The sequence below is a fragment of the Cariama cristata genome, unplaced genomic scaffold, assembly GCF_000690535.1.
Source record: "Cariama cristata isolate BGI_N322 unplaced genomic scaffold, ASM69053v1 scaffold1824, whole genome shotgun sequence".
NCBI lineage: Eukaryota > Metazoa > Chordata > Aves > Cariamiformes > Cariamidae > Cariama > Cariama cristata.
The window spans coordinates 41,108-58,729 of NW_009613288.1; the positions used below are offsets into that span (position 1 = coordinate 41,108).

Below are 17,622 nucleotides of genomic sequence, written 5' to 3' on the forward strand. Positions count from 1 at the left end.
GTGCAGCCTTTTGTAAATATGTTATCCCAGAGGCACTACCACCATCACTGATGGGCTGGGCCTTGGCCAGTGCTGGGTCTGTCTTGGAGCCGGCTGGAACTGACTCTGTCAGACTTGGGGGAGCTTCTGGCAGCTTCTCACAGAAGCCACCCCTGTAGCCCCCCCACTACCAAAATGGTGCCACATAAACCCAATACAGTCAAGTTGGCAGTAACTTGCTGCTGCAGGTTACCTGTTCAGTTTTTAGAATTAGATTTATGCTTATTAATAACATCCTTGCCTGCCTCCCCAGGACAATAATTCCAGTATTTTGTTGTGTTCTTACTGTTTTTTCTTAACTTGAAATTAGTGTAATTGTTTAACACACATTATAACAGGTAGGCAGTAGTCAATAAGAAGATAAATGGTAAGGTGTTTCCTATAGAATCATATATTACTGCTATAAAACACCAAAAGGAGCTTTTGGTGAGCAATGGTATTTATATTGAGCAACTATTAAGAATCGTTCTTCATTAATTTCTATCTTGTACTTACTCAACTAGTGCACATATTTATGTTTGTTTATTTTATTTATATTTTTATACTACATCTGATGCATCTGCCTAAAGTGTAGCTGACATGATAATTAATATATCCAGAAAAATAGAAATGTTAAAGGAGGACGATAATAAAGCAGTGCCACCACTGTTAAAGAAATGGCAACAACAAAACAGGGGCAGGGAGGTGCTCTGACAGCTTTAGGAGATTCTAGTGGAAATGGGTAGTAGATCTTTCTGCCTACAGTGATGACTATGCCTTGCAATGATAAGGATTGGTATAATTTGTCATACAATCCAAGTCAGGATTGGTGTAATTTGCTCAGTGTATTTCTCTGGCTCCCCCAGGTGGTGCATATGAAGTAAAGCAGCATCAGTTCTTCAGGAACCTTGACTGGAATAGTCTGCTGAGGCAAAAAGCAGAGTTTATTCCACAGTTGGAGTCTGAAGATGACACAAGTTATTTTGACAGTAAGTGTTTGATGATACTAAAAAAATATGATGAATGCCGTGTTTAAATATTGACTTTTGCTTACTGCTTTGAAAATCTCCTTTATCAGAATGACTGGGAGCTTGCAATTTCACTAGTGATTTGACATATCAGCAGAAATAAGAATAAAATTATGCTTCTAGTTAATATTAAAGCTTGATACCCATTCTTCCTGATAAACTAAAAGACTTTATTTCCCTTGTCTGTAGCTCGTTCTGAGAGATACCACCATATGGAAACTGAGGAAGAAGATGATACCAATGATGAAGATTTTAATTTGGAGATAAGACAGTTTTCCTCATGTTCACATAGATTTTCAAAAGTAAGTAAAAATTGCTGTAACATTAGTATGGATTGTGCACGTAAAGATTTTGCTACTTTTATAGAGTTTGGAAATGTTAGATATGGAAGAGATGTATAGGCATTGTTTCTTCAAACGTTAACTGAATTTGAGCAAGAATGAAATCAATACTGTTAAATAAAAACATGGGAAGATTCTGTACAAAGGTTGTTTCTTGAATCCTTAAGAAGGTAATAGAAAATTATAGAAATAGGTTGATATTTTCTGTAGAAACTTCATGATGGCATAAGAGAAAGTTCAGGGAAATTGTTCTGTTAAATGCTCATGCATGTTTCTTACATTGGTTTCCTTGTACCTAGTTTGCGTGTTGCTCCAGTTGTGTCCTGGGTATCTTGCAGGTAATGGCGTACCAGAGATGACAGTACTAGCCTATAGCAGCTATTAATAAAATGACATTAGACTGAAGGGAAAAAGCAAAGTGATTAGCATGTGATTTGGTCAAGGAAAGATGTGGATTTGAGGGAGTGATTTGAATACTGTGAATTGAAGGTAAAGCTGACTGTCCAAAGGGTAGTATACTTTAGTAGTTGACATGTGAGCTAAAATTATTGCCAGACAAGGGACGCGAGTAGGAGCAGAGTGAACGTGTGAATGAAACTGTGGAAGGTAGTATGGCAGGAAATAATAGAAGTGGAATGCCTAATGAATGTACTTTTAGTCTTAACATAGCATAGTTATTTTCAAAAGCTTTCTATTTAAGAAGTTCCTTTAACCTGCTTTAGGAACTGTTTAAAGGTACTTGGAAAGTCTGTGTTTGTATGTGTGTGTTTGTCCTGGGTTATGCTTTAAGGAATTGGTGGATTTCGTGCTGGCTATGCAGTACCACATAGGTATTGTATCTGTGATAGCATGGACGAGCAGAGACAGGAATCGTGGATGTAGTTATCTTCATTCTATGTAAACTCCTTATTTTGACTTGGTAGTATGTTTCAAATTCAGATCCTGGGAAATGAGGCAGTTTCTTTGGATGTAACTTGGACGAGAGGCAATGGGCACAAACTGAAACATAGGAAGTTCTGTCTGAAGACAAGGAAACACTTTTTTACTGTGAAGGTGACTGAGCACTCGCACAGGTTACCCAGAGAGGTTGTGGAGTCTCCATTCTTGGAGGTCTTCAAAAGCCATCTGGACATGGTCCTGAGCAACCCAGCTCTACGTAACCCTGCTTGTGGGGAGGGGTTGGACAACATGACCTGCAGAGGTCCCTTCCAACCTCATTCTGTGAACTTCTGTCCTTTTGAAAGCTCTGTACCACAGAAATAGTTTGGTTTGTTAATGTTGTTATGTCATTGCATCTCTAGCTGTGCCTCTCAGACTGTAGAATATACAGCTGACAATTCCTATGTGCTGTTTGTCAGCTAAGCAAAGCAACAGACTTCAAGGATCTGAGTTTATTTTTTTATAAATCATTTAGCCAAGTAATTTATTCTTCAAAGTCAATTCAGATTAATTTTTATGCATGTCACACCTGACTGGTAGATACTAAGTCAGTATCTTAGGGTTAGGGCTTTTTTGCCTTGATTGGCTTTATGGTTGTGAATTAATCCAAGACGTGCATTAATCCTGTGACCTAGAGCCCCCAAGGCTATGGATTTTGTTTGTACTGTCTTGGTTCACACAGTGAAAAAGGGAGAATACTGATGAATTTGTAATGAGAAGAGAAGTTGTTCATGACCCTATATGTGAGGAGCCAAGAAAGCAAGAAAGTTACTTTAAGAACACAAACTCTTGGAAATTTAAAAAGGCTCAAGAAGTTTGAAGTTTGCACTCTGAAATACTGTATAAGCGTTTAGAACACGCAGAGTACAACCTGAAATGTGCTTTCCTGCATATCTTTTTTTATCAAATACGTCAGTGATGAGTTGGGTTTTTTGTGTTTTTTTGTCTGTAATAGGTTTTTAGTAGCATAGATCGAGTCACTCAAACACAAGGTGAAGAAAAGGAAGATGCAGGAGACAAAACAAAAAGTGTAACATTGCCTTCTGTGGAATCTTTAAGCTGGAGTTCAGAGTATTCTGAAATGTAAGTAGAAGGAGGTGCTGGAAGTGCTCCAGTTCCTGCTTGCCAAGTAGCAGGCCTCATCATCTCAGTAACTGCATGAGAGTTTGCTTATTTTTCATGCAGACAACAAATATCTACATCCATCTCCTCTGACACTGAGAGTAGCAGGCAGCAACACAGTCCTGGTTTGCTTCCGAAGCTGGCCGTATCAGCTGAAGGAGAACAGAGTGATTCCTCTGGCATAGGAGGACCCCGGGAGGAACAGGAAAAGCCTGCATTTGTGAGCGAGGAAATAGTGCAAGATGAACCTGAAGTAACCACTCCAGCAAGTACGATCAGCAGCTCCACGCTATCAGGTAATTCACAGTGGATCTCTTGACTGATGACATTACAAACAGTGTGGACTTTTTGTTTAGCGGTGGCGTTTGTGGTTTAGAAGTCCTGTATTTCAGAACTTTAAAAAAAAGCCATCCCAAGAGAGGTCTGGTTTGGGCTCAGGCTCAAGCTAATAAAATCTCATGAAAATATGTATGGGAAAGTTTCAACATGTTTGGAAATGCTGGGATTTGTTGTTGCCCCGTTGACTCTGAAGAGCTGCTAGGCAACTCAATAAAATGGTGACTTGACCATAGAGCCTTTTTAGGATTCTTCTGTAGAGAAAAGGAGTCTTAGATCCCTTGAGCACTTAAAGCACTATTTTTATATCTTCCCTTGCTGAAGTTGGTGGCCTTTTGATTCATCATCCTGGAGTCATTCCAGCTGATCTGTGTTGCTGTTTTCTAACACTCTGTGCTGAACCATTGTGTGTTTTTAATTAAGACATCTCAATGATGTACACCTTTCAGCATCAGCAGGGTTGTCTTTGACTTGTGGAAGTCACTTTTGTCATAAGGAATCTAGGAGGAAGTGTTGTAAACCATTCTGTACGTAAAGAATTTATTTGCTTTATGAATCCATCTCCCAGCTCAAGTATTTGCATGCATTTCAGTAGGGTCCAGGGCCCTAGTATATTGCTGGTTTTGTATTTTCAGAGGAGAGTTTTGTGTAACTGTTTTAGACCTGGTACCTAACACAGGTCTAGGCCTATATCAGTCTCATGATTGTCCATACATAGGTTGCAGTTGCCTTCTCTACACATTCACCTGTCTTCAGCTTATTGCTCTTTTGTACCTCACTGAGTTTTCTCAGTATAACCATTTCAATCTCTTTTCGGTTGTCTAAAAGCTTGACTGTACTGTATCCCAAGTCTTGCTCGCTCTCCCCAGCCCTGTGTTACAGTGTTGGCATTAGCACAGCAGTTACAGTGATAACTCCAAGCATCTGATCCTCTTCTGTCACTTGTTGATTACACTTAAGAATAATTTCATTTTTCTGTGGTCAGTTAGCAACAGGATATTCTGTGACCTTAAAGGAATACTAGGAATTACTGCTATGTCTTTAAACAAGCAACCTACTCTTGCTGCATGTTTCATAAGGTCATACAACTTTCCTGTGACATCTTTGAATTTTTGAAGAAATCCTATGCCGGTTGTTCACATGACACAAGGCATTTATGGTGATTTTTTTCATTATTCAAAACGTTATCTTTCCAGACTAATACCAATGTGGTTGTAATACTGAGTTTAGTGGTGCCAGGTACATTTCTTCTGGCAGAAAACCACCCAAAGAATAAAAGCAAAAGAAAATAATTAAAAATAAAATTAAGCTTAGTGTTTAATGATTTTGGAAAAGTTAAGCTGAAAGCAACTTAGGTAGGATTGGAGCCTTTCATTTACTTTAGGAGGAGTTCATATGAAAAATAAATGTATGATTAAGTTCTCTAAGGTGAGTGCTGCATATTGAGACTTGCTTCACCTTTTGTCTCTTATTTTATTTTAGTCAATGACTACAAAAAACTGTTGCTTCAATTCATTCTGTTAACGTTTTTGCATTCTGTAAGTCTGGAAGAATTACTCAGATTTCTGTAATGTTGTTTTATGAACTTGTTAACAGAAAGAAAAATTCCCGTCTCACAATTGTACCATTTCCCCTTCCTGACCCCCAGATTTCCCTCAATGTGTTTATCCCTTCTTCTTTGTACAGTTGGCAGTTTTTCAGAGCACTTGGATCAGATAAATGGAAGAAGTGAGAGTGTGGACAGTACAGATAATGCCTCAAAGCCACCCAGTGAGGTTGCATCTCACGTGGCTCGTCAGCGATTAGAAAGCACGGAGAAAAAGAGGATCTCTGGAAAAGTCACAAAGTCCCTTTCTGCAAGTGCTTTGTCCCTCATGATTCCAGGAGGTACACATAAATCTTTTTGTTTGAAATGTTACAATTTATGCATACTTCATGGTTTATTATGTAAATGCAGGATTTTGGAGAGTCCAGAATGGGTTCTGTGTCATGCTTTTTTGTTTCTTTTGTTGTTCACCTGCGTTACTAGATGGGGCAGTCTTGTCAGCGAGTTACAGTGGTCACGTTACAGCTGAGGGACCTTCTCTGACAGGCAAAAATGTAGCTTAGTGGTGACTACTTTGTGTTGGACTGTGTGCCTACACAGCAGGATGCAGGCTTCAGTCCTTTGCTCATCTTACAGTAGGGGTGTAGCTTAAGTTTTAAGTAACTCACTGTGTACAGCTCCAAGAACAGCTGTTGTTACAGCCTGACTAGTCTCTCCTGTCTCCCATATGGAAAGGTGATAAGCCAGAGAGAAGTATCACAAAAGTCTTGTTTGTACTACATTGACTTAAATGGAGTGCTCAAAATTTGAAGCCAGAAATACTGCTATAAGTAAGTGGAAGTATAACTGTAGTACTGAGTGTTTTCAGATGAAGCATTGGTGCTTTGCTTTTTAATGATTCAGAATCAAAGTCCAAACTTCTCAAACTTTGAGGGATTTTTTTCCAAAAGTGGGATTACATCTCAACTTTGCACACCACTCATATGCTGCTTTTAGACCTTAGATATAATACTTAAGTAACTGCTGGTCTGATAACATAACCCTACACTTGCTCCATATGTTCAAGGGTGGCTTTGACAGTAACTTCAGCAGGTTGCTTTGAGTCCTCAGGCTAGTGGAGTATTGTACAGTGTTGAGAGTTGGTTCTGGCTCTCCTCATAGTCTTCACCTGTCTTTGGATTGTAAAGCATGTGCCCTATGTGCTCTTTAATACCTTGGTGAGCGAGCACTGTGCTATCATGGCTGTGTTTTGAAGACCTTAGAAAGGTGAAAGGCCCATCTGATCCCTATTAGTGCAGGAATTTCTGATTCACTTCATGTTTTCTACCCTTCTTCACCATACGGTTTAAAGGACAGCATAGGCTTCCTAGGTAGTACCTGTAATTCCAGCAGCTAACCTTGAGGTTTTTTTAATGAGGTGAGTCAAGAGGAAAACATTGGGTCTCAGTTAGAGGAGTATTTTACCCCTGCATAACAATTCTGTGATGCTGTCCAAATATGAATGATCGTTCTCTCAAAATGCATGAGAGAGATGAAGATGACTTTATTTTTAGAATAAGAAAGATAGTGACCATGTGCTCAACCTGTTCAGGGCAGTGTTGACAGTGAAAACTCCAAGCAGCTTGCAAACACTTTGGCCTTGTTTCTTGTGTAGACTCTTTCTTCCAAATAATACTTTTCTCCCAAATGTCCTAAGTGTTTTTTTGGTATACCCCTGTAACAGTTAGCACCATGAGTATTTATTCTGCTTGTAGAGGGCCTGTGGTGCATGCTCATTATTGAGATTAGCGATCACAGGAGAACCATATACACACAGATAACAGTAACACTCAAGAGTTATTCATCAGTTTGTACTCCAGTAGTTCTTTCACAGCTGTCAAGTAAGAATCACTAAGTTCAGAGATGATACAGACGGAGTTACTGTGCTCATTAAACGATGGTTTTCTTTCAGTTTAATCTCAACATTGTTCTATAAAATCCAAACTTAGCTTTACCTACAACTAAAAACGTCATTATATCAACCAAAAGCTTATATGTTAGCTATACCTATTACTGTCCAAAAAAGCTACCTTATTCGTGTTTAACCGTGTTCCCAACCTGAGTCATGTAGCTGAGAGTGACAGGACGTGTCCCACATGCAGGAGAAAGCAGAGGGCAGCAGATCTGGGCATGTGTCAGAGCCAGAGGGTAACAGTGACAGCCCCCTTGGGGCTTGACTGTTCTGTGGGATTTCAGCATTAACTCAGTGATACTGATCTCTGAGAGCCTCTGGTGACTTGCATCCAGGGAGTAGCGCCTGTGCTGTCAAAGCGTATCTGCCCTTGCATGACATGGTTTGGCATGGACACTAAACCTGGAATCTTTCAGGGCTGCATTCTTTTGAAGAGCTGTCACGCTGTTACAGTCACTAAAGTGTGTTTTATGCTGCTGCAGTTGTGTTTACATTTGCACAAGCATGAGTGCATAGTGCTTTCAAAACAATGAAATAAAACAAAGCCATAATTGATGTTGCAAGAAATTCTTGTGGTATTACATGATGTAGCAGAATGTAGAAATGGAGGCTTGGTACAAGCACTGAGTTACTGTCCTATATACCAACTAGATACTGTGGTTTAATTACAGTAGTCTTTATCTGTCTCTATATATAACTGAAACCAAAAAAACTACTAGTGCTTTGTTTAGCACTGCTGGATGACTTGTGGGATGGGTTTGGGTGTAGTCACAATAACATCTGCTACCAAAGTCTGATTTTTTTTTTCATGAGTGTTTGTTAGGAAGAGGCTGAGAATTTTGTTCTTTCAGAGTTAGCAATGAGTGTGTTTCCTATCTAAAAGGAAAAAGCAGTCTACATCTAACAACCCTTGCATTAAAAAATACAGTTTACAGTACGGGGAAAGAAATTTAGTTCTAGGATCTGGTTGTTGGTTAAATTTCTCATTCACTAAGACACACACAGATTGAGGAGAGAGTGTTTATGCAAAGACAATGATATGTTTTGGCACCAAGGTGTCATAAAACTAAGCAAATTCCTTGTATTTGTGTGTGCTCAGAATGTAGTCTAATAGGCAAATTTTTTTCTTCCAGATGTGTTTGGTGTTTCTCCTTTGGGAAGTCCTATGTCTCCTCATTCCCTGTCATCTGATCCTTCATCCTCCCGAGATTCATCTCCCAGCCGTGATTCATCAATTGCTGCTGCAAGTTCTCATCAACCAATAGTAATTCACAGTTCAGGAAAAAAGTATGGCTTCACCATCCGAGCAATCAGGGTTTATGTGGGTGACAGCGATATCTACACTGTTCACCATATTGTTTGGGTAAGATAACATGTTTTTGTGCTTATATACAGCCACAGAAAACTGTAATGATGTTTTTGTGTTTTATTTTTGTACATGGTATCTGTTTGTTGACAGCTACTGTGTAAATTGTGATGTTGTACCAATAAATGAGTTAAATTTGTGCCTGTACACAAGACCAGTGTTGGCTGTAGGATGACAAGCCACCTTTGGCAGAAGTGGTACCTACATATGATGTTGACCTTCTGCGTGGGTCACTTTAACTTTGGGCAAGTTTGGCAATTATCCATGTCTAAGTTCAGAGTACTGTGACTTCGAAAACCAAAGAGTTCGTGCAACCTGTCTTTGAGGGCAGGATCTGCAAAACTAGGAGATTGTAAACAGAAGTTGTTGAAATATACATGGAGTTTATTAAACTGTGTCAATTAAGGGATTCATGAAAGTCAACAATGTTTTACTAAACACAAGTAGGCTGATCTCAAGCACTGACTTTCTTTTGTGTAGAAATGTGCACATCGTTTGGAATTATGAATACCTTTGAGGATTCTATGGCACAGGAAAAAGACTGACTGTCTTGAATAAACTGTGTATTTTTCATCCTCTGTTCACTACTGATTTGAACGGTGGGAGATAGGCTAAAGGAAAAGACAGCAGTTCTTGCATTTCATTGGTTATCAACCTCCTTAATTTTAAAATACATATATGTATATATTTATGTAAATATAGATGTATTTTATATTTATTTTATAATTGAGGTTGATAACAAATGACATATTTTACATAAATTTTACATAAATATTGTGTGTGTAAACTAAAAATATTTCAACTACCTTAAAATAATTTTGAGAAATTGATTACAAATATATCAAAAGCTTTGATGTTTTCTACAATGCTTTGTTTTAAATATGTAGTGTAGGTTTTGAAGTAGCAATGCTACTGATGTGATAGTGTATTACTCATTTTTTTATTCGTGTTGTTTACCTCTCAGACCTATTAATCCATCAAGAACATTGAATCTGGAGAATGGGGTACATTTGATAATGGAATAAATAAAAAAGTTGGATTTCTTGTCACTGGTGTAGCATCACATCAGTGAAAGGAAGGGACTAAAAAATGGTACATTGCAGTAAAAGTGAAACCTTGACTTTTTTTCAGAATATTGTAGGTTTGTTGGGGTTTGCTAGCTTTGTAAACACTGTAGGCTTCAGTGGAACCTGAATGACTAAAAATTCTCCAAAAGCGCATTTTAAAACATAATAAATTATTTAAGCCACCTTCAAAATTATTTGTAATTCAGTTTATTTTGGTCCTTTGTCACCTTTGTGCTGCACTATTCCCTATCATGGGCAGCCTGGTGAATTTGAACCAAATGAAAACAATCCTTAACTAGACAGTGGATTTAATTTTTATGATGATTAGGGTACTGCATGTGACCACTGCCTTAATGACATCAGTATTTCTCAGTTTTGGATGCTAAAAATCTTCATTCAATTCTGAAATTTTGCTGTGGGGAGTGAATCACCCCCTCTCTATCATGCATGAAAACTGCCCTGGTATACAGGGCTTACTTAATACCAGTGACAACAATCAGTGTTTCAGTGGACTTTGAAACCATTCCAAGACCCATGTAAGTATAAAGTTTAAGTAAGTAGTTGATGGTGAAATGACTGGTCTGACTTTTCTTCTTTTCTTCCTTTAGGTAACTTAATATCTGTAAGTTTGGTTTTTTTCATTGTCACTGGTTCTACAGAAAGAGTTCATTAAAGAAAGGCTACTCTTGAAAGTATAAAGGTTAAACAGTAGTTCATTTTGAGTATATTCTCTTTGTGTCTGATTTCCAGAATGTGGAAGAAGGAGGAGCGGCTTATGAAGCGGGTTTAAAAGCTGGAGACCTGATTACTCATATCAATGGAGAGCCAGTGCATGGTCTCGTTCATACAGAAGTTATTGAGTTGTTGTTAAAGGTAACTCTTGGGCAACTGGGATACGAAAGCGCTTGCTTTTTCCACTGAGGATTGAGGGATTGTTTGTTTCCTTCAGAGATTAGTTACCAAATTTTGTGGTTCAAGAAAAACTGTAAGCTTCTGTTGCACAGGCCTGGAGAAAGGTCAGTGACTTCATATATCCTGCTATGATTTTAGTTTCTCTGCAGTAAACTGGCACTGCTACTGAGGTAACTGAAGTACATTCAAGGCACTCACACAAGGAGGTATCTCTTGTCTCTCTCAAAAAAAGTGACATTTTCAAACACTTTCTTGAATTCCCCGATCTTCGTCAGGTAATTCAGGCTTTTGATGGTGATACTTCTCATTTTCTCCTTTTAAAGGGAAATCAATGAGGAAAAGTGGAAGCAAAGAATATGAAATATTTTCTTGCCTACTGTACAGGAACTTGACTTACTTATCTTAAGACTCAAAAGGTTTTAGTCTCATATATAGCCAGGCACGTCCCACAGAGCTTCTTTACTTAATGATGTTCTGATCCTACAGTTGGACTTTTATGAATGTCACATGTGTCTCTTGTGGAGTTTTCCAAGGTATATCCTATCAGAAAATTACAGTTTTTCTGTAAAAACAAACAAAAAACTTAACTTTTTTTAATGAATGCTAGTCATAGCTTTTCACTGTTTTTCCACTTATTTCACTTTTCTTTTTTTTCATCATATTGCAGTTTTTATGTAGTCTTTTCAGGTCAGATTGACGTTAGGTCAGAATTGTTTCAGACAGCTGTGTATTTGCTATTAACAATTTATGGTGTTACATGCAGAGCTTTCCCTGTCAAAGGGAGGTAGTCAGTTACAAAAGAAGATTAGAAAGCAATGAAGTAATGGGGAAATATAAAGAGCTGAGTAAAGATGCAAAATACACTTTTCCTTAAGTCTTTTTACCTTTTTTGAATCCAAGAGGAACTTCCAAGTTTTCCAGTTTCTCAAGAAATGTGTAAGAGAAAGTTCTGTAATTTTAGGCAGTTGGGTGTACAGTTGTTTTCTGTGTCAGATACAGAGAAACATGACAACCCTGCACACTACTTACAAGAATCAGTTCAGCTGAGAGATTGTTGTTCATCCAAATGTGCTGTACTATAAATTAATTTGGGCTACTTGAATTCCTTTGAAAAGGGGTTCGCTGTCGTGGTATACAGTGCTGGGCAGGAGGTACGGATTTTTAAAATGTAACATATTTCAAGTTGGTTTTATATATTGAGTCATCTATTCATGCAAACAATCCTAAAAAGCTGAACTTAATTATGTATATTATCTCTTTTAAACAAGGTAAGAGGGTTGTTTGGGATTGATAATGAAGATTAAGTTTTCTCCTCCATTTCATCATTGTAACAGTCGGTATCCTCAGACGTGAATAGCCAGTGAATGGACCACTGTGCAGTGACAGCTGTTCTTTGGGGGAAAACAGGATGTTTCTGTAGAACCTTTCAACTTGAAAATTGCAGTCTTGGTCAGTCCTTGGTCTCCTCCTGTCTAGATACAATTACTGGAATTTCTCCTTGTCCCAAAGCTGGAATGGAGGAAGTTTTGGAAATTTGGCAGAATTTGAGAATTTTCCAGTCATTGTTTATCTGATATAAATTAGCCTGGCAATGTCTGCACAGGGCTCCCTACACTGCCAGCTCTTATTCTGATGCTGGAATTCTTTCTCATTGCATGCGCTTTGGTGGCATAGTTTCAATTTAAGGAACAGTTGTCTTGTGTTACTTGAGCCTAAAGGTTCCTCCTCCATTTTGGCAGAGTGGTAACAAAGTCTCAGTAACAACGACCCCTTTTGAAAACACTTCCATCAAGACAGGACCTGCCAGGCGTAACAGCTGCAGGAGCCGAATGGTGAGGCGCAGTAAGAAAACCAAGAAGAAAGAGAGTTTAGAGCGGTGAGTAATCCTTTTTCATGGTGAGTTTGTTTCCTTGCATGTGTGTGTATATGTAGCAATTAATTTAAAATATGAAGTTAATACAGTTCTGTTGTCTTTTACATCTTTTTACCTTCTTCTGTGAGATCCTGCGGTTGTAACACATCCTTCCAATCCTGTTTTGCCTGAACTAGATCTGTTAAAATAACCCCTAAAAATTTTACATGGCACACACATACATATGGGAAAGAAAGTGAACAACTAAGATTGTGTCTTTTAACTATATCTTTTTGTATTTGTTTAATTAAACTTTCTAGGACTAAGTTTATGGGCATTTCTAGTTTGATGATAAGTTTATGTGTATTTTGTAAACACATCGCTAGTACTTCGTAGATACTCCTTCAGTTTTGGTGGGCTCTTAAGAAAATGAAAATTTATACTCATAAGGAGCTAATTGTTCTTCTGAAATACAGTGAGTACATTCTAGTACAAATAGATTTAGTTACATTATATATCCCACCTATTGGCAAATCAGGATATTTTTTAGACTTCATGCTCTGCAGTGTTGTTTGCTTTCACGTAAACATAGATTCAGTATTTGCTCTTCTGAGAGTAATAGGAGAGGGAAACAATGTCAGCTTGCAAGAGTTTTGCCTGTGGTAATAGTATATTCTGTGCATCTTAACTTCTGATTAACACTGTGCTTTTCTCACACTAGGAGAAGATCTCTCTTTAAAAAGCTGGCCAAGCAACCCTCTCCTCTTCTTCACACCAGCAGAAGTTTCTCCTGCCTGAATCGATCACTTTCATCAGGGGAGAGCTTGCCTGGGTCTCCAACCCACAGCTTATCTCCTAGATCACCTACACCAAGCTACCGCTCTACTCCTGATTTTCCATCTGGTGAGTGTGAAGGAGTGGAAGGCAGAGGAGAAGGACTTAAAGTGTATTCTACTTCCTGTAAACCCCCCCAGATCTGTTACACTGTGCTAGGAGTAGCCAACTCTGACAAACGTAATCATTGAACAGGTGGTTTCTGTTTGGAAAAGGGAAAAAGATTCCTAATGCAAAATCAAAGGTGTTTTCATTATACAGAAGCACCTATAAGGGAACTGGCTGCTAGGTTTGTCCCAGAGTTTAAATCCAAGTCCAATGGCTTTGAGTAATAAACGATGCGAATTTGGGGTAAAAGATAGAATCTTGCCTTGAAGAGTCTGAGAAAAGAATGAAACTGAGGAAGTAGTTACTACATAATAGAGCTAGCATAGGCACTGATGAATGCAGATTTATTGCTGAAAAGATTGTGTGGGTGCTGAAATGTGCATCTTTCTGACTCCGAAAAGCCTGCCCCTTTTTCCTGTTTTACTTCTGTCTTGATTTTAGTGTGTATTAAAAGTGACTGCTGTTGTACAATGCCTTGGCAAAGGTAAATTATTTGGAAAACCTTAATCATTGCTTTGAAGTGGCAGAAAGCGTTAGCTATTCTATTTAAACAGAAGGAACTGGTAACTTAACGTGGGTGAAGGAACAGAGGAGGAAAGGGAGAAATAGCTACATAATTGGAATCATGAGGGGTTTACAACCCAGTCACTCAAAACCTTCAAATTTTGGAACATTGTGGCAGCAGACGGCATGTAGGCCTTTCAGACTGGTGAAAGTTCTGTGTCTCACTTGAACATTTAGACAAGATTCAAAAAATCTTGCTGTTGTTATGTTTGTTTGTTTGTTCTTTTTTTGTAGGTACTAACTCTTCCCAGAGTAGCTCCCCAAGTTCAAGTGGACCCAATTCTCCAGCTGGTTCAGGACACATAAGACCCAGCACTCTTCATGGCTTGGGTCCAAAGCTCGGTGGACAAAGATACAGATCAGGAAGACGCAAGTCAGCTGGTAGCATTCCTCTCTCTCCTCTTGCACGGACACCTTCTCCAACACCCCAGCCAACATCCCCTCAGCGATCTCCATCGCCATTGCTAGGACATTCAATTGGAAATACAAAAATAACTCAATCTTTTCCTAGCAAAATGCACTCCCCTCCAACTATTGTAAGGCATATTGTTAGGCCAAAGAGTGCCGAGCCACCACGATCTCCACTGTTAAAGAGAGTCCAATCTGAAGAGAAACTTGCACCCTCTTATGGCAGTGATAAGAAACACTTATGTTCGCGAAAACACAGTCTGGAAGTGACCCAGGAAGAAGTGAATAGAGAATTGTCCCAAAGGGAAGTAAGTCTTCAGAGCCTGGAGGAGAATGTATGTGACATGCCATCACTCACACGAGTCAGGCCTGCAGAGCAGGGCTGCTTGAAACGACCCATCTCCCGAAAATTAGGAAGGCAAGAATCCGTCGATGAGCTAGACAGAGAGAAGCTGAAGGTCAAGATAGTTATGAAAAAGCAAGACTTAGCTGAAAAAGCAAATGCTGCTATACATGAACCTAGCAGTGAACCAGAAAATCCCAGTACCTTAAGATTGGAAGAAAGAGACAAAAAAGCATTCCAGAAGGTATTAGAAAGATCAAATCAGTTTGAAACAAAAATTGTTGCTTTGGAGACTCAGTCAGCTGGTGGCCTACTCAAAGACACCATTCAAAAGAATGCAAACTTGAGATCAAATGATGGTATTGCTTTAGATGCACAGATGTTGTGTCATGGGCCTTCGCCTAATGACCTCAGTCATATTTCTTACGACTTAAAAAGAATTTCCCCTCCGTGTACACTGCAAGATGTGCTACCTCAGTCCTCTGACAGGATGCTAAATGGAAAGGGAGAAAACACAGATAAAAATGTACCAACAAAAGAATTTGTCAAATTTGAAAGATTAGATGGTAAACTTACAAATTTTGATTATCTTAGAAAGAAAATATCCATTGAAGAAAAAGATGACAGTGTCTGTCCAGTGCTGAAACCCAAATTGACATCAAATGTTCATGAATGCCTTCAACTTAATACAGGCAGACCCATAAGCATACAGCAGGACTCGAGTGCAGTTGCCGATGGTAGGGGATTTATCAGCAGTGCCCATGCTGCTCAGATTAACTCGGTTTCTTTTGTTCCTCTCAAGACCTTGAATAGCCGAGCGGACGTGAGTGTGGAAAAATCAGCCCTTATTTCCACTGAGGCTTCTGTCAGAAAAAGTCCATCAGAATATAAACTTGATGGGAGATCTGTTTCCTGTTTGAAGCCAATAGAAGGCACACTAGACATTGCCTTACTTTCTGGGCCACAGGCTTCGAAGACTGAACTGCATTTGTGTGTGCTGCCAGAAGGACATAGCACCAGCAGTGATGGGGCATCTCCTAAACCCCCAGCACCACAAGGGAGTGGTGGGAAGCTAGAACTGGCCTGTCAGAAAGAGCAGTTGTTAAGCTCTTCGAAATCTGGCAAGGTCAATGTATCAGAGCTTCAGGTTCTGCGAACAAGCAAGAGTTCTCCAAGTCCACCAGTCATCCCTGCGGCTGCAGAAGTACTGACAGAGAAAAACGTTTCTAGTCCAGCTGCTAAAGGCAATATTTCTGTTATCGAAGCTGTTCAAAAGAAAGACACCTCGCCTTCAAAACAGAAGGACAGTAATTCAATGGAGGCAAAGTCTTCTGTTACTCAAAGTCAGAGTGCTAAAACTACTCAAACGAATTCCAAACTTTCTGCTGTCCAAAGCAGTCCTGAAAAAGCTGTAGGAAAAGAGAAGCAAATAGAAAAGGAGCTGCCTGCCAAACAGCCAGTAGCCCAGAGAAGTTCTGAGCCTATCCCTGCAAAGGTGGAGGTGATCAGGGAGTCATCTTTGAAGGTATCTGTCTCGGATGTCCTGATAACCAGTTACTCTAAAAGCAATGAAAAGAATTGCGGTGATTTTGCTGTTCCACCTCAGATGCAAGGAAAAATGCAGGCAACTGGCCCCAAGGCACAAACTAAGGATGGCAGAGAATCACTGAAACAGCTCAGCAAAGATGACAGAACTGTTGCTAGTAGTTTTGTGGAAAGGGATGTAACCAAGCAGAGAGTTCTTAGTGAGTCCAAGAAAGTTATTGCAGTGTCAAAGAGTGAAGCTTTTCCATCCAAACGGCCCATGCAACCCTTAACAGATTGTGATCCTAAAAATGAGAAGTCTGCACCGGCTTCCTCTGTGCAGAAGGACATTGCCAAAGATTTAGGACAGACAGACCAGAAACAGCTTACTGACATAAGGCTTCAAACTACTGAGACAGAGCAGTCCAGCCAAGTTCCTCAGCAGCAACTTAACACTTCAGGCTCCTCTGCTGTGAGAGACACTGTAAACAGAAACTGTGCTGTAGATGTTCACATAGGTGTTCAAGAACATGTGAAGCCTGCTGCTGCTGGTGTGGAAAGCAGCAGTAATAAACACAGGCCAGCCTCTGATACTAGTTCTTCTAAGTCGAAGTACTTGGATAAACAGACATTGTCACAAAAACCATGCACTCCAACCATAAAAGAAAAAGAAACTATTATTCAAGTGTCTACCAGCTCCCGGAAAGATGGGAAACATGCCAGTAAAAATGTGCTAGATCCCCTTTCTTCTGTTTCAGGCTCTTTGAGAAAAATGAGCAATGAGCATGTGCAGGCTGAAAGGCCTGTGAGTTTGGAGTATGGCTCAGTAGCCACCCTCCAAATGAGCAGCATCACTCCTGACACCAAACCCAAATCCTCTGCTGTCAGCCCAGTACCAGCAGGCCCAGACAGTTCTAAGCAGATGCAGAGGCCAGAGCCAGCAGGGTTGGGGGAATCCGCTGATCAAAAGCAACTTCAGTTCAGTGAAAAACAAACCGTGTCTCCAAAGTTTTCCACTGTGAAAGACTGTCTCTTGCTGACCAAACAGGCAAGCAGAAGTCCTGGTAACGAGATCATCTCTGCAGACAAGAGACCTGAAAGAAAAATATGCACTGATGCACTTTATGTTCAACTTGACAGTGGGAAAGTAGAGCCTACCCTTTGCCTTGCAAACTGCGATGCCAGAGGGAAAGGAGCAGAAAAAACAACCGCAAGTAGCAAAAGCTCTCAAGATTCAAAAGGAAAAGGACAAGTTAATCAAAAACAGCCAGAGAATGCAAACAAGCAGATTGCAATAAAACATTTGTCTGCTGCCAGCGGGCAGAGTTCTTGTCGTATGGCTGCCACACCAGGAATGGCGCTG

At 39.6% G+C, this 17,622-nt stretch overlaps 1 protein-coding gene across 1 annotated transcript in view; it reads left to right on the forward strand.

Annotated features, from left to right (window-relative positions):
- MAST4 (microtubule associated serine/threonine kinase family member 4) overlaps positions 1-17,622 on the forward strand; it is a gene marked incomplete at its 5' end in the record, with an annotated part of 55,980 nt that overhangs the window by 37,848 nt on the left and 510 nt on the right. Inside the window, 10 exons of the mRNA XM_009698944.1 lie at positions 885-1,007; positions 1,236-1,348; positions 3,282-3,409; positions 3,512-3,744; positions 5,471-5,671; positions 8,415-8,644; positions 10,465-10,587; positions 12,366-12,502; positions 13,200-13,381; positions 14,219-17,622. The exon at positions 14,219-17,622 is cut by the window's right edge and continues 510 nt beyond it. Of these exons, the coding sequence (XP_009697246.1) occupies positions 885-1,007; positions 1,236-1,348; positions 3,282-3,409; positions 3,512-3,744; positions 5,471-5,671; positions 8,415-8,644; positions 10,465-10,587; positions 12,366-12,502; positions 13,200-13,381; positions 14,219-17,622 (4,874 nt within the window). The remainder of the gene's footprint in view (positions 1-884; positions 1,008-1,235; positions 1,349-3,281; positions 3,410-3,511; positions 3,745-5,470; positions 5,672-8,414; positions 8,645-10,464; positions 10,588-12,365; positions 12,503-13,199; positions 13,382-14,218) is intronic.